General features: G+C 36.9%; 1 protein-coding gene and 1 non-coding gene across 2 annotated transcripts; both read right to left on the bottom strand.

Annotated features, from left to right (window-relative positions):
* Nucleotides 1–7,559: 7,559 nt before the first annotated feature.
* On the bottom strand, nucleotides 7,560–9,516 carry LOC131166677 (protein MAIN-LIKE 1-like). The gene is made up of 5 exons (XM_058125253.1): nucleotides 9,391–9,516; nucleotides 9,056–9,150; nucleotides 8,857–8,944; nucleotides 8,358–8,762; nucleotides 7,560–8,258 (listed from the first exon to the last, which is right to left on the bottom strand). Exons 1-5 carry the CDS (start codon nucleotides 9,514–9,516, stop codon nucleotides 7,653–7,655), a joined length of 1,320 nt encoding a protein of 439 aa, XP_057981236.1. The 3' UTR covers nucleotides 7,560–7,652.
* Nucleotides 9,517–17,669: 8,153 nt separating this feature from the next.
* On the bottom strand, nucleotides 17,670–17,816 carry LOC131167187 (small nucleolar RNA snoR145). Its single transcript, XR_009140044.1, has one exon. It is a non-coding gene; the product is annotated as a small nucleolar RNA snoR145 (small nucleolar RNA).
* Nucleotides 17,817–24,027: the final 6,211 nt, after the last annotated feature.

Raw genomic sequence — 24,027 nt, 5'->3', positions numbered from 1 at the left:
CTACTCAACATGTCATATATGTACAATCATCCACAAAAGGACCAAAAAGTACCCTAGGCCTCATAACCCAAAAACCATTCTAACCCTAACTCAACAACTTACCCTTCTGACAGGGTAGTTCGGTCAATCTCTACAGTTGCGGAGCTCTATCCGCCCTCCTATCTAGATTTCTTGAAACATTTGTAATGCTGGGGTGAGACACTTCTCAGTAAGGGAGATAAACTAATATCAGTGTGTGGTAACATGAGTATTATCGTGCTTAAACATGAACTATAAATAATATGCATATCTGATAAAAACTGGTTGTATAAACTCTGAGCAAAACATGATTCATCATATCATCATAAATTTCATAATAAATATCGTACTAATTTCTACAATCATGTAACACATCTTCTATAACTAGACAATACTAAAATAATACCCAGGATGAATAGTTAGCTGATGTCATGTCTTGCCCCCCACATGAAAGGGTTGTGTGATCCGAAGGTGGGACCTAGTAATGGCTAGCCGACCACGCTAAGTCAACATAAGTCTATAAGTACGATGGGCTTGTCCCACTTGCTCCGGACTACCAGGGGAACATTTACACTACATTGAAGCCACATCGACTGCCATCTCCCACACTCTATCTAAAATGTGTGGTAGCACTAACATAAACTTGAACTTATACGTATAGCTACGGTACCGCGCTCTGAAATACTAAATTAAGTCATCCTGGTTCTGATAACATATAATACAACTCATATTTATGATACATAATTGTTTCGTATTTCTGAGTAATATCTGACATGATCATATTTTCATGAATTCTAACATATCATACATAATTACGACATCTACACCGATCATAAATCACAACATCTACGTCGGCCATATCATAACATATAAATCACGACATCTACGCCGGCCATGTCATAACTTACTGAACATGAATTTTCTATACTGTTTAACATAATATTTTAAACCATAGTTTCTGTCCAGCTTTCATAGTTTGTCTAAAAACTATCATAACATGCTTATTTTGGAAAAATCATATTATTCTGGTATAACATAATTTTCATGGAAATCTACACTCATGCCACATAAATATGAATAATATTCTAAACATAAAATCTAATCTGAAATTATATTTTCTAATAAAATGTATTAAATCTATTTTCCTGTTCAACAACAGTTTTTTCAAACCCTATCCTATACATATATAATTTTTGAAAATTAATGTTGTATATTCATAAATAATTTCACGAAAAATGCTGACTTAGTTTATTCTCTTACCTGTTGTGTGTTCCCAGCTCAATACCCTGAAATTCACATTTCCCAACAAATTAACATATACCGATATAACACCTTCCAACACATTCCCCTCTGTCTAGAAATACCCAATAACTTAGAAAACTTAAATAATCAATTTATCCAAATTTTGGGATGGTGCCGAAATACTCCAAATCAAAATTTTGATCCAGCAGTATTGTAAAGAATCTTCCCAAGAGTAACGTGGCGGCTTCCGATCGTCAAACCGGCAAGAATCGAAGCCGAAATCCTAGAGAGAAGTCAGAGAGACGAATTTTAAAGAGAGAGAGAGAGAGAGAGAGAGAGAGAGAGAGAGAGTTTTGCATGCAGGTTTTCTCATTGGAAATGTGATTTAAGCATATTTATAAAGTGTTGTCCACGTGGCCTTGTCGACGAGCCGCGTCTCCTCGTTGACAAGTCCAAGAAGAAGTTCGTCGACAAAGACTATGGGTTCGTCGACGAGACCACATGCCCTCAATCCTGCTCTCGGTTTCTCTTTGTCGACAATAAACGTGTCCTCATCGACGTTCCTAAGAAGGCCACTCATCGACGAATATTCTGCGTTCGTCGACGAGACCCTACTGAGCCCCCTTAGAAAATGCCATATAGGGGTGTATCAACATCAGTACGGGCATCCACTAGTACACCATACCAGCTAGAGGCTTTGCAGTCAACACAAAGCGACCCACCCCCAATGTATCGGGAACAACAGCAATACAACCAATTCTTGAGCTCATCACTAATCCCATTTGATCTTTTCGTTGATAGGGGGTCGGTTGATGCTGGACTAGAGGAACATATCCCACAAACAATTGAAGGTAATGATTGTGTGGAAGGGCTAGCTGGACGCCACAAAAGGCAACATCAACCGCAGCAAAAAACGACGCCTACAGCCGCCCAAATAGAGGAGACCGCAACCATGTGGGACTTAGTGATCCAAGACCATGTGGGACTTAGTGACTTAGGTTATTTCATTATGTGTGTATACTTTAATGTTTTTTTTTTTTTTTCAAGCAATGAATAATTAAGCATATTTAACAAAAAAAGTGTATTTATATTTTTTGTACGAAATTTTTATAAATTTATAATTATAAATTGAGCACAACTCATAAATTAATAATGAAATAGAATTGCAGAATAGAACACGAGTACAACCCACTCACTATTTTCAAAAGCTAAAAAGTTTAATGGTAACTCATAAATTTCAAGTACAATACACATTAAGTACATATTTGGAAGTTATTATGATAGTCCAGGATGGTCATGACCTCCTAAGCAACCTTGGACACCAATTGCGGTTGTGACCCTCTTCATGGCAAAACCCGCACCGTATCCTCCAACCGCCCTCCATTTCATTACACAGTATCGAACTTTTAGGGCGTCCTTTTTGCCTAAGCAACTTTCGGTTACCGTATAATGTTGGTGCTACTGGATCCGTCCAATATTGTTCATGGAGGACTGGGATGAAGTCCATCATATATGTCGCATAATGCCCCTACACCATGAAACAAGAGTCGATATAGCCACTATACCCCAATCTCCTAGCACCACAGACAACTAACAAGTGAGAACAAGGGTAGTGTAGATTCTGCCACTTCCCACATGTACACTGGTGTCCCTTTATGTCAACTGTCTGAATATTTCGACCCTTATTTTGTGGTCACGATGCAGTTTGAATACTAAACAACCCCCTTTCAATGTTGAAGTTGATAACCTCATGTCCAGCATACGCCATTTCCCTCCTCTACATTTGCAACAACATATGTGGCGTGTAACCATTCCCGACTCCATTGCTTGCTGAGATGCCTCCCCTAGACACTAAAGTACTGTGCAACTCGATAAAATGTCATCTAGACAATGGTCGTTCTCGGTAGACTACGAGTTCCTTTCAGGACAGCATTAAAACATTCAACAAGATTCGTGGTCATGTTTCTGTACCTGATGCCACCATCGTGACATTGCGTCCACATATGAGGAGGGATCTCTTCAAAAAAGGACTTTGCAATTGGCCCACCCTCTATTAGGATTCTTTCCATCCTACTATTGAATTTCCTAACTTGGTGCTCCCTACCAGCTATTTCAACCATCCGCTTGAGCATCATATTGTGCACCTTTTAGTAGAAGTTGCTAACAACATAACGCAAGCAAATTCGATGGTGTGCACGCGGCAGTTGCCAGTCATCGTTTTGACGAATGGCAACCAGAATACCGGCATGTCTATTTGATATAAAACACAAATTATCACGATCAGTCACTTCATCCCGAATGCATTTAAGGAACCAGGACCATACGCGCATGCTCTCCTCCTCAACGATGGCAAACGCTAGAGGAAAAATTAATTGATTTGCATCAGGGTTCGTTGCAATTAACAATTTACCTTTATATTTGTCATACAAGTACGTTCCGTCCACACAGAAAACTAGAGGACAATGACGAAATCCCTCTATTGACGCTACGAATGACCAAAACACACATGTCAATATAGCAACGTTGTTAGCATCAGGGATTTCTGTCCACGCCCACTTCACCTTTGTACCAAGATTTGTTTCACACATAGCATGTATCCACTGTGGAAGCATTTGATATGAAATATCCCAATTTCCAAACACCCTTGCAACTGTCATTTGCTTCCCAAACCATACCTTTCTGTACGATACATGGTACTAGTACTTTGACCTCAAGTGTACTTGCAAAGCTGTAATGGAAGCACAGACGTCACTTTTAATAATTTCTACGATTTCATATGTTACTAAGCTGGACTTCAGTTACGAGTGGTCTTTCAAGAGAGTCTCATTTATGCATGTATGTGGCCCTATATATTGTGTAATTTCAAACATCTCATGCTTTCTACGTTGAGTTGCATGCAACCGCCAAATATAGCTCTCGTCTGCACTGCACCTAACCATCCACGTTGTTGGGGTGGATTGCACCACCTCAAAATTGTGGTGTGTTTGCGCATGGTGAACACGCAGGAGTGCATGAGGTCATCCTTCGTGTCGAAAATCATACCTTTCCCAAATTCCGAGACACCATCCCATCGTCTGTCCTCGAGTAAACTTTCAACTTCAGTTCTGATATGACCGGCTTCGACATCGACCATGTATATATGCTAATGGCGGCACATCGCATACCCCCCTATGACTGACAAGTGTGCTCTAAGGAGGCATGACAACTTCTTCATGGTGAACCTCATATGCAGTTTGTGCACCAGCTTCATCTACCCCTCGGTTTGCCTCTTCAAAATCCTCTTCTAAATCTTCTTCTTCCTCTAATTCACAGTCACAATCCATATCCTGTTGCATTGGTTGTACCGTGTATGCCCCCCTCTCATTCATGCCAATAGATGAAACCGTTTGGAAGTCTAGTATGGGGATAGCTCCAGTTGAACTTCAGTTATGTCTATACTCTGTTGATGGTTGTTGTTTATAATGATAATTGCTTCCCACATTGAATCCTTGTAAAGTAGACTGCTCACCTCGGATCTCGGTTGACAAGAATTCCAGCTGAAATGATGTACCGGGGATGTCATTCAAGTTTAATGTTGAAGTCACCTGTGAAAGATTATCAACTAGTCTGCTCGTCTCACCAGTATCATATTCGATATATGGTTAAGAATGGATGAATGCTTCACCCTGCAAACTTGGGGCTCCGCTCATACTGTTGCTACAAGGAATGCGTTTAATAAAAATCTCAACTACATATACGTCCAAACAAAAACTCTGCGGGTCCAACGCAATCAGGACGTCTGCGTCAAATTTTATTGGGATGTCAATGTACACAAAATTTCCACCACCCCCTCATTGCAAATATCTCGACGTCAGTTCTAACATTTACTCATTTGGATCAATATCTAAGTTTTCATATATTTTTCATTTCTAACTTTCTAACTTCATCCTCCTTCGAACTCAAATGGCTTTTGTTGGCCTATTGTTGTACTCAGTATCGGTCAATCCATGAATAATCTCGCTGTTAATGTATAATAAGACCGTCACTTTGTTAACTGATGAATTTAACATCATTATGACTTTTAAAAAAAAAAAATCAAGAGGTTGTGAAAGAGGTTGGAGGATCAAGGAATAAATAAAAGAAGAGAAAGTTTGAGTGATGGCCAAGAGATGATGAACGAATATATAGGGGCATACATAACCAAACCGACTTTTGAAAAGTCAATTTTGATTTTTTTAGTTATTTTAATACCAAATTGCCTTTCCAAAAGTCGGTCCTTTAAAAAAAATTTAAAAATTTTTACCAAACCGACTTTTGAAACATCGATTTGCTCAATTTTTTTTTTAAAAAAAATTAATTAATTTGGCAACAAGCATGGCACGACCATGCATGCTGACCGAACACCCGCCCTCCCCTCTCTCTCTCATCCCATCCCCTTAAAGTCGTCAAAACTGTCCCTCCCCTTTCTCTCTCCCCTCCCTATTTCCCTGCCTACGCTGCCAGGCCCAATTCCCCACCCCCCTTATTTCAAACCGACTTTTGAAAAGTCAATTTTGATTTTTTTTTTTTTTTATTATTTTAATACCAAATCGCCTTTCTAAAAGTCGGTCCTTTAAAAAAAATTTAAAAATTTTTACCAAATCGACTTTTGAAACATCGATTTGCTTAATTTTAAAAAAAAAAAAAAATTAATTTGGCAAAGAGCATGGCACGACCATGCACGCAGACCGAAGACCCGCCCTCCCCTCTCTCTCCCATCCCATCCCTTTAAAGTCGTCAGAACCCCCCCTCCCCCCCTTTATCTCTCCCCTCCTTATTTCCCTGCCTGCGCTGCTAGGCCCAATTCCCCACCCCCCGCTCCCCCCCTTTCTCTCTCCCCTCCCTATTTCCCTGCCTGCGCTGCCAGGCCCAATTCCCCACCCCCCTTATTTCAAACCCCTTGCCCCCCTGCGAACAAAGAGTCCCAAGTTTTTTCCCGTTTTTTAATTAAAAAGAAATAAAATATAAAATAACACTCTGATTGAGAAATTTTTTCCCAAAATAATGCTCACGTAATCTCGCAGCATGAAGCTGCGAGATTTAAAAGCGAAGCTAATGAGAAGCTGACGCGTGGCAGAGTGCAGAGAAAATCTCGCAGCTTCATGCTGCGAGATTTAAAGACTCAGACGAACACGGTGGTGACACGTGACAGTGGGAAAATCTCGCAGGTTAGTCTTGCAAGATTTGTGGCACTATTTACTCCCCTTTTTTAGGAAAATCTCGCAGGTTAGTCCTGCGAGATTTGTGGCTTATTTACTCTACTTTTTTGCAAATATAATTTTAAATAATAAACATTCCCTTTTAATAAATTTAATCATAACTTTCCCTTAAAAATATAATTTAAACTTAAATTTTAATTTTTAAATTGTAAATATATAATTTTAAAAAAAAAATTACATAAAAGAAATTATTGATTATAAATAAGTATTTTGTCATAAAAATTTGGATAAAATCCAAAAAAAAATTTCAAAATATGATTCTAACCCCTGAATTTACAAAAATTACTACAAAATTTGTCCTTAATAAAATGATATTTTAAAATGAGTGGATTAGAGACCGAACAAAAATTTTGAATTGAATGCTTTGATGCTTTGTGCCAACTAATTCTTTAAGTATGACAAAATAATTTGTATTATTTCAAAATTTTCTAAAAATATAATTAGAAAAAATAAATTTCTCAATAAATTTCTTAAAATATTATTTTCATGAATGTAGAGAAAACCATACTAAACTTTTTCTAATTATACAAATTCTAATTCAAATGCAAAATTAACGATTCTTACATGTTGTAACTACATGCAGTTTGAACTTTAAATTTGGATAGTCAATTAAAGTATAAGTTTAGAGAAATCATGAAACAAACTTTAATTAAGGATATACATACTCTCAAAATTAATATATCACTTAAGCAATAATATTTTTTTATTAAAATTAATATACGTAATTAATTAATATACTTTAAGACAAATTGACTAAGAGTTGAATGGAGAGAACATATATTAAGTGCTCCCTAAGATTTTTGGTGCATGTAGTATATGGCGGTGAGGGCAGGTTAACGTGTAAATGTTTAGAGTGCTGAAACATGTTTGGATCTGACGACGCACGTAAATGCATGCAGACATACAAATTTTAGCAATACGAATTTTGTAGTAAAAGACAATTCAATTTAAGAAATTAACTTAGCTAGACATGCAAATTTAGACGATACGAATTATGTGTCATTTTTTAGATTTGGCAATATTGAATTCTTTAGAGATACGAATTATTAAATGATATATACAAAAGAATTAAAAATAATAATCAATTATATACAAATGAAATCAAAACAATCAATGATATACATACAAATAAAATGCAATTAAAATAATGCTAAACTACTTCGTGCCACAGCGAGGTCGTCTCCGGGGTCGTGGTGGCTGCCGTCTGCGTCTACCCTCTCCCTGCTCGTCAGCATCATCAGGTGTCCTGTCCCGTCGTGCTGGATGTGAATCCTCTCCCCCAATAGGTGCTGCATCATCATCATCAGCCATGCGGAGCGCACGCGGTGAGAAATGATACGATGTCTCGGGATGAGAACGAGGCGGCATAGGGGGTGCATCGACCTCCACCCCATCGAAAAGATCGTCCAATAAAAATGACATGGATGGGGTAGCAGCAGAGTCGGATGGGGCATCAGTCGGTCTGCTCGATGGTCCGGCAATATGAGCTGCAGTGGAAGGCGCATAAGATGCTGATGAGCCGAACAAGTACTTGGCCTGTACGACTGGTGGGGAGGACATGGGAGTCCCTAAACGACTAGAGGAGGCCTGTCGTCCTCCTCGTACTGGAGCTGGTCGACCTCCTCGTGCTGGTACATCAGGTCGACCTCCTCGTTCTGGGATCCGTCGACCATCCTCCTGGACGAGGTCCAGTGCAGCACTCATCAATCGGTGGATCGTAGGATCCGACGAGATCTGGTCTGCCTCAATGACTATGTCAGCCTGCAGGATATGAACATATATTATTAACACATTCAAATTGGAACGTATATATAATAAAATGAGTTGTCGCATTAATCTTCTTATGAGGCTCAAATATACAGCTGCGGTCCTGTCGACGAAGCGGCGTGTGATAGACCTATACCAAGTGAAGTATGGGTCATCTAGACACATTGGACTATGCTCCGCCACTCCTCGTACGATGTAGTCTCGCCGATGCTCCCACGCAGTGACGAATATCGCGTGCGTACTCGACCAGTCTGTGACCCCTTGACCGCGCCCATCCATGCCGTGGAGATCGTCCCCAACAATATCTACCCCCGAAGTCAAAAATGGGGCGGGAATGACCTGTCGAAACCCGAACTGTTGCATGACTCGATCGGGGAGATACCACTCAATAATATGAAAGCAGATGAGTGGCACTCGCGCTACCCACAAGTCCCTCCCGTCTGCATAGGCAGGCGGCATGTCGGCTAAAATCTTATCCGTGTAGGGCATCCATATAAACTGCAGTTAGACAAAACAAAAAGTTAAGCGGACTATACACAACTGAAAGAAAGAAAGAAATAATATCATGTGCTATACTTTAACTGATTTATACCTCATGCTCCCGGTGCATGTCCAACTCGAACCTGTACCAGGGCAATGTGTGAAGCGCAACCATCAATGCCCTCAAGTCGTCCCTCCATCTGTATAAGATGAAACGTAAGTGCCCAAATGCAAGACTACTACATATTACGAATTAGTATTCGTAATATTTATTGAGTGAATGAGAAGGGATAGATAAAATTTGTACTAACCGATATGCGAGTGGGAGAGGATCAACCGGACGACCGTCCTGACCCCTCTCAATCTGCAGGAAACCTCGCCGCGTAGGCGCGAATGAAGGAAATCTCTTCCAAGCCCAAACTTGGAGTAAGCGAAGGGGGCCCGCAATCTGTGTCTTCGAGTGGTGCGCGGCGCGACACATCTCCCTGTACAACCACGCCAAAGTGGCGGACCCTCAACTGTACGAGTGACACGCTCCGAAGTCCTCAAGGAGTGGAAGGAACATCAGATGCGCATAACTACCGGAAACATCCGAGAAGATCACCCCACAAATCAAACGCAACAAGTGGGCTCGTGCGTGGCATACTATCGTCTGAACATCTGCATGTGCCGGGAGCTCACGAAACGCATCCCCCTCAAGGAACCGCATACGGATGCGTGCACCAACCAACTCACTGTCAGAAAGAATGACACCTAACAAACGCTCGCACATAGTACGCAGGCGAGTCGACCCTGACGGTCTGTAGGTCCCTCCACTGGTCCGGCAGTGTGACCAGTGACAGCTTGCCCATCAATCGGCAACCCGAACAAAACAGCTACGTCCTGTAATGTGACGATGGCCTCGCCATGAGGTAGGTGGAAAGTGTGCGTCTCGGGTCTCCATCACTCCACCAATGATGTGACAAGATGCCAATCAAGCTGGATATGAACAATTCGATAAATGCCATAAAACCCCGCATCGCGTATCAGCTGGACAATGCGGGGGTCTGCCTCTAACCAACGCTCGGCAAACTGCGTGCCCCCTCGGCAGCACAGGGGCTCTGCATGCCCATCAGCCCACGCTCGGCTGGCCCTGTGATGATCGTCCATCGTCAATACGCTCGGATCGGACGGCGCTGGATCAATCCTGGAAATGCATCGTTGCATCAGAATAGGTATATATAGGGGTGAGCAAACGGTCGGTTCGGCCATATTCGGTTAATTAACCGAATTAACCGAAATTTTTGATTAAAGAAAACTGTTAACCGAACCGACCGAACCGTTTGGCTGAACCGAATCGAACCGACCGAATTTATTTTTCGGGTAATTCGGTTAACCGAATTAAACCGAGAAGTGAGGGAAGGGGGGAAGCCAGGAAGGTGTATCCGAGAAGTGAGGGCAGGGGGGAAGCTTCCCGAGAAGTGAAGGAAGGGGACTCGGGGGTGGTTCTCACTTCTCAGTGAACTGGTATGTGCACGAGAGAAGAGAAATGAGAATGAGAGGGAGCTTGTCAGCTTGTGTGCTGGTGACGATGGACGGCAACGACGATGGCGATGGCGGTGCGGAGCAGTAAGCTCGGATGAGTGGGAGAGAGGCAGTGACTCGGTGATGGCCTTCCGATTTCAGAGAGCAATGACTGGGTAGTCTGTGTTGCCGTGTTGGTGACGATGGCGGCGATGGCGAGTCGGCGACGGCAATGGACACATACAACGGCATAGCGTGAAGATGGAGTCTGGTGGACCGGTGGTGTCTGGTGTGGACTGCGAATGAGCGAGCTCAGGTGAGCGAGAGAGAGGCAGTGACTCATTGCCAGTGAGGGAGGGTCTTCTGCGTTCTGGCTGAGTGTGAGACTGAGCCTGAGAGTTTGAGAGAATACCAGAAAAATAATAACCAGATTTTAATTTACTAATTTATATTTAAATTTAATTAATTATTAATTCGGTTAATCGGTTAACCGAATTAACATTCTCCATTAACCGAACCGAAACCCGATTCACCGAAATGTTGGAAAGCATAACCGAACCGACCGAACATAATTTTTTAACCGAACCGAACCGACCAATTTCGGTCGGTTAATTCGGTTAATTCGGTTTTCCCCGAATTATGCTCACCCCTAGGTATATACAAGAAAAAAAAAAACTGTGTGAAATAGTATAAAACTGCATACGACATCAACGCGATGGTCCCGCTGCATCGCCCAAGTGGGTCCTTCTCGGACACCTTGTGCGATTATGCCCTTCTTGATGACATATACTGCACGTGCTCCTTTTCCTACCTTCCCTAGCGTCCATCTCATTGTGTATACGGGAGCTCCTTGGACGACCTTTATGTCGAGCATACGCTGGATTTGCCTGTATAGTCGGCAACGACGATGCTGGCCAGTACACCTTGTGCATAATCGGCTGAAAATCCGCCGCATATGTCGCATAATGTTCGGCGGTGCTCCAATAAGGCTCAACGTACTGCATGGCGTTGAGTCGTGTCTCCGCACATGCAGCGAGAAGGTGGGAGCATGGAAAGTGTAAGGCTTGCCACTTCCCACATGAGCAGACGTGCAAATCCTGAATGCGCAGCGTTTGCACGTTGTTTCCTTTATGAGGTCCCAACTGCGCAGTCATGATGCTAAAAGTACCTCTAAACCAGTTGAACGTCATCACGCGATGTTCGGTCGCCTTCAACTTCTTTCTTTCCATCGCAAGCAATATATGAGGAGTTAATGCATTTCCTCCTGATATTACATTACGAGCAGCCTCCCATCGGCTGTTGAAATAATGTGCAACGCGATAAAATGTCAGTTGCACAAGGGCAGTGATTGGGAGGCTACGAGCGCCCTTAAGGACGGCGTTGAAACATTCGACGAGGTTTGTCGTCATGTTCCCATACCTTCTGCCACCGTCGTGGCACTAGGTCCACATATGAGGAGCGATCTGATCAAAGAACGTCTTTGCGGGTTCCCCACCCTCATCGAAGATCTTCTCCATCCACATGTTAAACTTTCTAACCTGATGCTCCTTTCCCACTCGCTCAGCCATTCGCTTCAGATTGACACTATGCACTTTCGTGCTGAAGTTGCTTACAACGTGTCGAAGGCAGAATCGGTGGTACGCACGCGGTGGCTGCCAATCGGGATTATGAGACACTACAGCGATGATCCCTGGATGCCTATCTGATATAAGGCAAATGTCGTCCCTATCGGTAATGGAACGAAGACAACACAGAAACCAATTCCATGTGTCCAAACTTTCCTCTTGCACAATAGCGAATGCAAGGGGAAATATTTGCCTATTTGCATCCGGGCACGTCGCAATAAGGAGTTTTCCCTTGTACTTACCATACAAGTGTGTCCCATCTATACGTATCACAGGAGGACAGTGGGGAAAACCCTGAATAGATGCTACGAACGCCCAAAAGACTGATACAATGTTACGGTCTGATCGCTGCCTCGTATAGGGTTCCACCTCCACTTGACGACAGTACCAGGATTATAAGTGCACATTGCTTCCATCCACCTAGGCAACGTCTGATAAGACTTCTCCCAATCGCCGAATACTTGGGCAATTGCCTTCTGTTTTCCTAACCAAATTTTCTTATACGAGATGGAATCGCCGAAACGACGATCTATGAATTCTTTCAATGTAGCGATTGAGGTCGACGCATCACCCCTTATCATATTCACAATCTCCCTAGCAATAAGGGACGACGTGATTTGGCTATGGTCTTGCGAGAGGAGTTCATTCAAGCATGTGTGCAGACCACCATATTGAGTGATTTCGAAGAATCGATGTTTCTGACGATGCATCGCACGCAATCTCCAACTGCATTCAGAGTTCTTACACCTAACAACCCATAATAGTGGGGTCGACTGCAGGACATGGAAGTCATGGTGCGTTCGAGCGTGGTATATTCGCACAGCAGCTATCAATTGATCTTTCGACCCGAATAGCATCCCTTGACTCAGTTCTGATGATTCATCCCAACGAGTTACCCGTATAGGAAGCTCGTCACCATGGGACAAATCTGTAGCATCTACGTCAATTACACCATACATAGGAGGTTCATCCATGAAATCTGCCGTATACATGCCATCGTTCGATTGACGGGGGGGTGGGTCGACATCATCGGGAAACTCGTTCATCCCTTCACCAATTTTCTCCTCGTACGTGTCATCTTGTAAATGAACATCATTCATGATGTTCATCCCCACGTCCAGCGCGTTGTTCGCTAATGCGAACAACGATCCTGGTTGTTTTGCTGAAACATCTTCGCAAACACTATGATAATTCGTATGAATAGTAGTTCCTTCGTACGTCTGCGCCTCGAATGACGATCGTGGACATTCGTTCATATCCACAACAGGCATCCCACCAACATCTGCATCTTCTTCCTCCGCTTCAACCACGTGCTCAATAGACGTTCCCGGCTGCCCATGTGCAGCGACACCCATCTGAGGAATGAGTTCGACATACAGTTGCACAGTCAAATATGTCATCCCTACGCAGTGTGCATCCAAGACCATGCGCAAACCGTAATCACTAGTCACGGGAACAACCTCATAGAAGATTGTATCATGATGCCCCTTAATCGGGTATCTTGCGGTTAGCCGCAATGCATATTGATTTGGATCAATATCCAAATACTTGTATATTTTCGTATGCAATTTAGTTAATTTACACCTATGACCAATTCTAATAGGTTGAACTGGCGGAATACTAAAACTAACACTGGTTTGTCCAGTTATAATGTTACCCCCCATGTACAATAATACCGGAATCGGAATACTGCTTGAACTTCCTGCCATCTAGATTGACGCCCGGTAAATATAAAAGACCTACGCAAAACAATAATTTTATGTATAAGTCGTATGCTAAGTGAATAGTGAACAAAAATTATTTTCAATACGTTCATGTGCATGCAATATTCTCTAAATGTTTCACTTGTCACTTTGAAAATATTCTTGCATGCAATTCTGACTTCTCTACGAAAAGTCGTATCGAATTTTGGGCAGCATGCCAAGTGTAATTTGAACATTTACCCATTTTTACAATGACCCTTAAATGTTTGCAGACAATATAATAATATAGTTTAAGTATGCGAGAACCTATGATATCTACCAGCATGCAATTCACACGAAACGCATCAGCCATGCAGGAGGCATTTAAATTCGCGCTTAGAAAACAAATACTTTTAGATATAACATATAATATCTTTGAAACTTTTTTGTAGGCAAGCCTTCAATTAATGCATGTGTCACAAATATTTATTTAATATTTCATAAAAATTAATTAACATTTTATATTTATATTATATAATAAAATTAATTATATATATATATATATGTATGTATGTATATACATATCTCAAATATAGATTCAAAAGCTCCAAAACATCATGTGCCATTGAGTGTATACTAAATAATGAACTTATAATTCCTTCAACTTATATGCATGCCACTATCATATTCACATTGCTTCCAAACATTAATAAAAAATTATTTTTAATATATCATTTATCTCCAATGAACTCATCTTGTCACTAATTTAGAAAATTATTTTTTATACATAAGAAAGAAAATGAGATTCATTTTTCTATTTTTTCTTAAACAAAATTTGGGAGGAGTGAGAATCCACACATCAGTTATGATTCAAGTTTAGGTTATGTTGAATTTTATCTAAATTTTAACAAATTTATATATAAAGTTTCAAATTTATGTCATCAAATACAATATAATTTACAAATTTTGATAAGTCAATTTAGAGAAGTGATGCAAAAAGCTTGATGAAGATGACACTACAATGATACATTTAAATAATTATCTCACAAAGGCAACTAGTTAACCACATACCTTTTGTCATTTATATAGTTTGTATTATCAAATTCTAAACACAAACAAATCATAGTCATGTGTAATAGATCGGATCGTACTCTAACAAAAAAATTTGTATGATTTTGACATGGAGCACACTCAATATGAGTATATAAGACTAATGTTGAACAAGTTCAATTAACATAAATTTAACCTTTTAACTTTATTATTAAGCATTTATAGATCAACAAACTACAACTTATTTGTTACTATTAGATAATTATACAATAGAAAATTTTATTCCTATATTTGCAACTATTAAAACATATTAGATTTTCGCGATATTTATTCATAAATTATATCATGTTATTTTTTAAAAAATCTTTGTACTTATTGTGAAACGTGCAACAATTATTACGGAAAAACACAGAGTTAGATTTTTTCATCTAAATAATTATCTCATGTAAGAAGTCTAAAAATAACAACAATTTTTATTTTTTTTCATTTTCTTTCATGTGACTCTAATAAATAATAAATATTGGTAAAAGAATGTAAATTATGGATCAATTATTTATACTTGATGATCAAGGAGACACGCATAACTAGTACACCCAAATAATAGATAATGTAAATTATGGATCAATTCATCTAATAATGGTTTTGTAATTAAAAAACCTTATCAAAATGAGTTAAGACCCACAAACAACACAAAAAATACAAACAAACAAATGTCCTAAACAGTATTTCTTCTTTGATATTAATGAATATGTAAATTTAAAATATTGAAGATAAAATTTAAAGCATAAATATTCAATATTCAAATACTTTTTTTTTATTTAAAATATTCAGATTAAATTATTAAAAATTTATATGATTATGCGGAGTATATACAAATACTATTAGAGACAAAAACGTAAATGAAATTATTAATTAAAGAAACTAACCTTCCTCTAGATACAGCAACGAACCCAAATAGTCGGAACACAAATATGATATCAAACCAACTCAAAACATAAAATAAATCTCAGTAAATCTCAGTAAATTAAATAAAATATTCACGTTTTTTTCTAAATAATAAATAACATACCCCATCTTCGCCCTTAAATAGCCTCGCCTCGCCTCGCCTTCACCCGAACGGTCACCTGCACCTCGAACGGTAACCTGCCAACGCAACGGTCCTCTACAAGCTCGAAGGTCTGCAACTTTTCTCCCAATACTGTGTTCTGAGAAGGCTTAGGGAGGAATGTAGCAGACGAAGCAAATCTCGCAGGTTAGTCCTGCGAGATTTACCACGTGTCATCACACTGATGGATGTTAGGCACAAATCTCACAGCTTCGTCCTGCGAGATTTCCGCCATGCGTCACCACTAGTTCGATACCTCATTTAATCTCCCAGCCACGCGTCACGTTTCGGTTCGATGGCTCAATAAATCTCACAGCTTGGAGCTGCGAGATTTCTTCAAGCGTCGCCACGCGTCACCTGCCCCCTATTTCTCTCTTTGCCACGCGACGAAGGCAGAGTGACCATCATTTTAAATCTCGCAGCATGAAACTGCGAGATTACATGAGCATTATTTTGGAAAAAAATTTCCCAATTAGAGTGTCATTTTATATTTTATTTCTTTTTAATAATAAAACGGGAAAAAACTCAAAGAGTCCCCCTCCCCCCTCTCTCCTCATTAAATGAGTCCGACGAGTCAAAATTTTTTTTTTATTTATAATAATGACAAGACCCGATAGCAACATTTATTTTATTTTATTTTTTTAAATCCAAAATCAATTCGATCCAATTCTATAATTTTTTTCCATTTCCCCTATATATGTACCTTTTTTTTTTATATATAATATTTTCGTAAAACACTCCATGTGTTTGATTTTTTTCTTAATTCTAATTTGATTTTTTTCTTAATTCAAATTATTGAACACTAAACTTTAATCGTCTATTCAAGCAATTAATTGCTTTTTTTTTTTTTTTGCAATTTACCAAATTATAAATTAAAATATAACTTTAGTTATTTATTAATGAAACGAATTACTCAATGAGTAGTTAAAAATTTATAATTAAGAATAATAAATTATCCACCATCGACCGTGGATTATTTAATCCAAACTATCATTAATCCACCACTTAATTAAGATAAATACAGATAATTATTTGTTCATCCAATTATTCATCTAATATACTACAGATCCAATCGGCTTTGCCATTTATGATTAAAGGATATCAACCTAAATATGAAAACCAAAAAAAACCTGATATTTTCCTCAAAAGAGTATTAAATTTCTCAATTTAAGGGGTTAAGTAAGGTCCTATTTAGATGGATTTAAAGAAATTGAGTCATTCAAGACTAGAAGATGCCAACAACAACTAAGAAATTGTATTCCTTTCTTGGGTTTTCACAAAACTATTACTCCAAGTTTAATAAAACTATAAACCAAACTTCTAAACGAGGGTTATGGCAAAACTCAATCAAAGAGACTAGCTAAACAAGGTCACCCGCCAAAGCCATTTGCAATTTTAGGATGAGTCTGCCTCCCCTTTTTGGCCGCCGCTCACCTCTCTAGTCCTCTTTGCTCACCTCTCGAAAATGGCATCAATGAGAAAAAATCAGAGTAATTTCAGAAATTAAGTTTTATTTATGCGTATGTTACACTAAATTTTACCTAAATTTATACCACCCAAACCAAATAAATTAAGAAAAATTATGAAAATTATAAAAATACATTTCTCAACATTCCTCTAAATTACTTCAAAAAGCGAAAATAAAAAATAAGTTTATTTGCATAAAAAATAATGTCAAGTTTTATGTTTTGGTTTTTTAAAATAAATATTGTAGAACTAAAAACTTAACTTTTATAATTTTAAAAAAATAAAAATTTTAAAAAATATTTTTCACAACTGAATGAATCCTAAATTTTTTCACAAAGTTATCGAATAAAAATTCAAGGGGACTAATACCTTCTAGTTAATTTATGATGAATACCAATCATTAGATCGAGCAACACAAACAAAAAGCAGGCACGCATAAATAACAAAAAAAAATTTGCTCAAAATACAAATTTATGTTTGGTTTCGTGTTTCATCATATTTAGCTGAGGGTTCTAGACGCTCCAAAAACATAATCATGATTTGGAGAATCCTTCAATCCAGCACATTACTCTACGAAGGTTTATCATCGTTAGAGAGTTCACATTCTATGTTTCTTACCCCTCTGCTGGGACCTTCGCTTACTGCGAGAAAATTAAACAGAACTGTAAAGTGAAAGCATTTTCTCAGGAAAATTTTGTCCGAAAATTAGATCTAGTGAGATACCGCACCGAAAGTTAACATAAAATCCGGTGCGACGATCTGCTTTCATTTCCATTTCCGAAGGCAAACTTGGCCGAAAGCACATGTTCTGTACAAGTACTTCCTCCATAGGTCCTTCGATTCTCTCCAAAGGAAAAAATATATATATATTCACTAAAAAAAAATGCTCAGTGAATACGAACCAGAATAGAGATTCATCTCACAGGATGATTATACCCCGCGATCGATGATTTTCCTTTTCTGTTGTATCGTCATAGCATCTTGAATCCTAATATACGAAAAAATGTACGGGGGAATACGAAAGAGAATATGGAGTTTTGAGAGAACCAGCGGCGTTAATAACGGGAAACCCTAGAATTCAACTGATGAAATACACGGCTCGTTCTTATAGAGAACCGTAGTGGGAATCCGATTACCCCGCGTCGGTACCGGCGGGCGAGTCACTCGGCTCCCGGATCATTAAGGGCAAATTTGGTATTCAATTTATCTTTTAATTTTGGAATTTAAGGCCGCACTGGGTATGTAAATTTCAACTTTTAAATTTAATTAGTGTGGGTTTACATTTCTATAAAATTTTAAAATAATTTTTTAAAAAATAAATTTACAAACTCTCATGGTACATTTGAGAAAATAGATTTTAAGTCTTAAATTTAAATAAAATTTAATATAATTTTATATTATATTTTATTCAAACCAAACTCTCGGTAAGATGAGAATTTTTTTTTTTTTTTAAGTAAATGTGTAGAGTTTACAACCACAAAACTCTTGAATTGATTTGTAAATGAAAAAAAGTAGTGCATTGTTAAGTGGACGTCCATATGCACAAATAATAATAATAATTCTAATAATAATAATAGCATTTTTATATTAATTAAAATATGTACCTATTGAAAAAAGTGCAATATTTTTATTAATTTATTATAATAATGTAATATTGATACCATTAATAAGAGAGGAAGTAATTTTCAACTTGGACTTTTTTTTTATTCTTCTTAAAATGCCCCTAATATTATTAGTTATTTTTTAATTACAAGATTTACAAATCATGAACATATAAGTAATTTAAAAATAATAATAATTTTAACTTATGAGACACCTTTTGAATTTTGTTGCCAACCCCCTAAAAGATTATAAGACTTAATTGGGGGTAAAAGAATGGCAACTTCAACATACACTCTACTTGGCCTCTAATAAGAGTTTATAATTATTCTATGTGTAGGTGCGCTTTTTTATTGAGCTTAGAGGCAACATTCCAAAATTTTATTACGTGGTTGACTACTCGAGATGGACTAAGCACACCGGATAGAATCTCTGGTTGGAGTGGTATTTTTCTAATTGTCAATTTTTTCATCATTGTATGGAGAATAGAAAATATAACGACCCAATATATATATATATATATATATATATATTATTAGGGTAAAAAATATTTTAAAAAATTAAAATTAAAAATTAAAATTATTATTATTATCATTAAATTAAATTATTAATTAACTAATTAATTAAATAATATCATATATATATATGTATATATAAGGATAAAGATAAAATGTATTATAATATACTATATATATATATATATATATATGTATGTGTGTGTATATATATATATATATATACATACATATAAGTATATAATGATATAATATTATTGACTTTTTGAGTCTGATCTCTGTTTTGATACCGACAAACCACTTGTATCTTATGTGTGTATTTAGAACAGGTCTTTAGTTCAAACACACATATAAGAGGAAGTGGAAGTTAGAAGAAACTTCAAACTTATCATCAGTCTGGCATATTTCATGAAGATTGAAGAGTAAAAGATGAAGACACTTATTCTAAATTTGTATTGCATTTAATTCTTATATTTGATTTGTAATAATGCATGCATCTGCATTATATGAATTACCAAAGTTCAGATAACCATAGATTGACCTCAGGAACCTAATCTTTTAGGGAAAACTTTTTTTATAAAAGTTAAAATCTAACAAAGGTTTTTGAAATGGCCTTAGAGTCAAAATCAGGGCATAAATAGAGGTATTCAAGGACCTCGGTCGACCAAACTCCTCCAGGTCAAATATGCTTAGTCGACCGACCAAAGTCAGAAGTCAAACTTTGACAAGGCTCAGTCGATCAACCGTTTTTGAATGTAGTGTCCTCGATCGACCGACATTTGGACTTTGCCTTTCTACCTTCCCCGGCCGACCAACCCCTTAAGTTCAAAATAACCTCATCCGACCGGCCTTCAAGGCTCGGCTGACTGGTCATTTGGCTAGCTGATCGAACTTACGAAAAAAAGGGAAATCGCCCTGAGTCAACCGACCGTCCCATTGCTTGGTCGACCAAAATTTTTAAAATTTTAAATTCATTATGAGAGGTCAGCTAACCGAAGCTTAGGTCATTCGACCGAGGCTCTCGGGTTGGCTTATTTTTTAAGCGTTAATCATCATTATTTTTTCACTTAATCTTTTCTAAAATAACGAGCGTGTCCCCAACGGTCATATTTTTTTCCAAAATCTATAAATACCCCTTCATAAGCTTAAATTAGTAACTTTGATTATCTTAAAAATCTTCTCAAAAACTTTTTAATCAAAGTTCCCCCAACAACATTTTTTTTGAAAAATCTTCTCTTTAGGGCAAAATTTTTATACTCTTCCACTCTCTTCCTTTCATTCATTTTGAAAAATCTTATTAGAAGTGAACATATTATGTGGGCAAATTTCTTTTTATTATCTTAGATCATATACTCTCACTTAACATTTAATTTTTGAAAATCATTTTTAAAAGTATAGCTTAAAATTTCTCCCGATTATTTCATTGATAAATATTTTTGAGAGAACTTGTTTTTTTAGCTTGTGATTTTTTGCATATCTATTGCAAGATTCAAAAACTCATATTGTATTTACTGCAAAAACGTTTTTGAGCATAAATTTTAACTTCTCCAAACATTTTTATTGCAAATATTTGATGGAGAAATTGTTTATTTTATAATAGTTCTTTGAAGCTTTTATTGTGCATTTCACTTAACATCAAAGATCATTTGTATTCGATTTTTGCAAAAAAAATCTTGAGAATCAAAACCCTACGTTCTCATATTATTCTTTGAAAAAAAATTAGAAAAAAATCTTTATTAGGGTTAAATCTTTGAAGCATGTATTATATACATCATCATTCAAACATTGAAAATATTATTTTGAGGAAAACACCCTTACTCACTTGAGCTCAATTCATATTTTGTGTGAGTGCATTTTTAGAGTTTAAACGTGTACATCTTTGCTTGTATTTTCAAAAGCATTTTACATATACACAAATATTTTTATGTACCGATTGAGTTCAGCACGTAAATTGAATTGGGGAGTATCTGCCCCATAAGGGAAACTGGTTTGGTTCGGCCAGGTAAATTGAACTAGGGAGTTTTCGCTCCATAAGGGAGACCAGTTGGACTCAGTCTGGTAATTGAGCTAGGTTTTGGCACCGCCCATAAAGTGTTGTTGGGTTATAACTTCGCCCGGTAAGTGTAGCTGAGCTTTTCCTTGCCCCGTAAGGAAAGGTTGTAAACAGCTTCTGCTCCGTCCTATTAAGTGAGCAAGGATAGTAGGATCCTTGGGGGGTATACCTAAGGCAGGAACATAGGTTGATTCAGCCGAACCTCGATAACAAATATTGTGTCTCTCTTTCTTTATTTCATTTATATTTCCGCACTTTAATTTTCACATGTGTATGCTTGTCTATTTATTGTTATAATTATTTGCATGCACACATTAAATTAAATGAGATATGTTGCACTCGTGTATGTTCACATTAATTGGTAAATCATTTTACATACACACCTTAATATTTAAATAGGATATGATGAGGTATTTGTATGCTAATATTTAATTTGTTATGAATGTCTTATTGGTTTTAAATATTAGCATACATGATCATTTGGGGAATTGAGGCTGCTTAGAATGACCCTAGGTTATGAAATACTGTTTGAGATCTTAAATTAACCTAGGAAGTTTTTTTTTTTTTAAATCTCCATTTCACCCCCCTTTTGGGAATACACCATTCACATCAATTGGTATCAGAGTTCGGTTGCAATAAGCTTAACCGCATTTGCATAAAAATTGCAATGGCTCATTTTTTGTGTGCCCTTGTTTTGAGGGCTAATCCTTTGCAAATCCTCCACTGTTTTCATCAATAGATTTTACCATTTGATTATTGAAAATATTTTTGTAAAATCAATTGATTAGAGGTTATGGAAAGTGATTGTCAAAAGAAAATTTATATCCCATTGAAAATATTTTTTAAGTGTATTGTTTCCCCAAACCTAAAAATGATTTGAACGAGCTTAACATAGTTTTATTGCAAATCATCAGAGTGTCATGCATTCTGCGTTGTACCTTAGCTACTAATATTTCTATCATCTTTTAAGTGCTACGGATTTTTGGAACCATCAGAGGTATAGAAAAATTGAGAGAGAGGAGAACACCATTCCAAGCTTAAACGATTAAGAATGATTAAAAAGAAAAGCTTATCTTTATCATTATACTTTATTATTTATTTCATGTCATGATTCATGTAATATTTTTGTTGAATTTTCTATTGAATCATGAGTTGATTTTTTTTCATGTTATCTTATGATGAGCTTGAAAAGTAATTTATCCATACTCATAAGATTTACTTTTGATATAATAAGGGGTCTTAATACTTTGATTGCTTAAATAATGTTTTTGTGCTTAAAACCTGAATTTTAGTATACACTATTGTTACACTAAGACTATTAGAAAAACAAGTCAATATGAAAATTAAAGTGGTATGTCCAATCTATGATCAATATATATAAATATCATTATGATTGGCTATTATATAATAATATTGGTTATAGCATGATTAAGTTTGAAAATCCCCTTTACATGGATAAATAAGTATTTATTTGTTAAAAGATTTTTAAAGTTATATGTGCTTTAATATAATTATCTTAAATATAACATACTTTGTCCATCATACAGCTTGAAGTTTTAGGAAATTTATCATAATACTTCATATATCATATAACCTAAAACTCATTATGGAGCACGCTTGATCAAATTCATAAGTTCATCCCCATATTAGAAAATATTAGTTATGTCAAATACTGTTCATTGAATATAAAATTTTTTGGCTGCATAACTAAGGAGGAGCAGAAAATTTAAATCTCATCCAATAAATACCTTATTCTATTGCACTGATTTGTGGTACATCTCATCATTTTTTATTGGATGATTTGAGTGTTGAATACCACTATCCATTTCTCATTAAATGTTTAAACTCATTCTATGGATAGTTAATTATAATCATTGCTCTAAATGCTCACAATCCATCCTTCGCTCAAAGATGAATTACATTTGATGGATGATTTATTTTAGCATGAACTATCATTGAGTTTTACTGAATATCCTAAGTTGATTGTCTATTGAAATGCATGTGTGTGTTGAATGCCAACTGCATGCTTGATGCAGTATATTGTGAATTGCATGTTAATAGTGGATATAGGTTATCGCATGCTTAAACTAAATGGTATCTGCATGATGCAGATTATTATAAATTGCTTGCTTGAATCTATCAGGTTTTAGGTATATGGTAAAATGAGAAAATGTTCAATTTATAAATGGCATGTTGCCAAAATTTTGTAAGATTTTTTCCCAAAACAAAACCATGTACTAAAACGCATTGATATGATGCTTGCCAAAATGTTTTTGAAAAGATGAGTGAATAATAAACGAATATTAATTTTCATCCTTAGTCGAAAATGCATGCACAAGAACATATACGAAAGACTATACTAGTCAAATGATAAAATGTCCTTGATAGATATCCAGTGTAGTTGCTTTGGAAAGAGTGCTTATACTGTTTAATATGCTTAAGTGGAATTAGTCCATGATTAGTATAAGCAATTCATTTCTTCTTCCTAGGACGCTAAATAATTCAATATGTTAGTACATGTTGAATCCTATATACCATGTGATAAATTGAAAAACAAGTTGTTAGCTTTGGTGCAATCCCAAAAGGGGGGTGAATTGGTATATAAAAAATTTATCCCCTAGGTCAATCTAGTGCATATAAAATAAATCAATGTAAATATATGACGGAATTTAAACTGCGTAGAA

Source organism: Malania oleifera, chromosome 10, assembly GCF_029873635.1.
Source record: "Malania oleifera isolate guangnan ecotype guangnan chromosome 10, ASM2987363v1, whole genome shotgun sequence".
In the NCBI taxonomy this organism is placed as follows: Eukaryota; Viridiplantae; Streptophyta; class Magnoliopsida; order Santalales; family Ximeniaceae; genus Malania; species Malania oleifera.
This window is presented reverse-complemented; position numbering and strand designations above follow the sequence as displayed.

Excerpts from the sequence above, each read along its gene's own strand:
- LOC131166677 (XM_058125253.1), bottom strand. The coding sequence starts at position 9,516 with ATGTGCGAGCGTTTGTTAGGTGTCATTCTTTCTGACAGTGAGTTGGTT. Across the intron at positions 9,151-9,390 it reads ATGCAGATGTTCAGACGATA|AGATTTCCTTCATTCGCGCC; the intron begins GTATGCCACGCA and ends TGGGCTTGGAAG. Across the intron at positions 8,945-9,055 it reads CCTCTCCCACTCGCATATCG|ATGGAGGGACGACTTGAGGG; the intron begins GTTAGTACAAAT and ends CATCTTATACAG.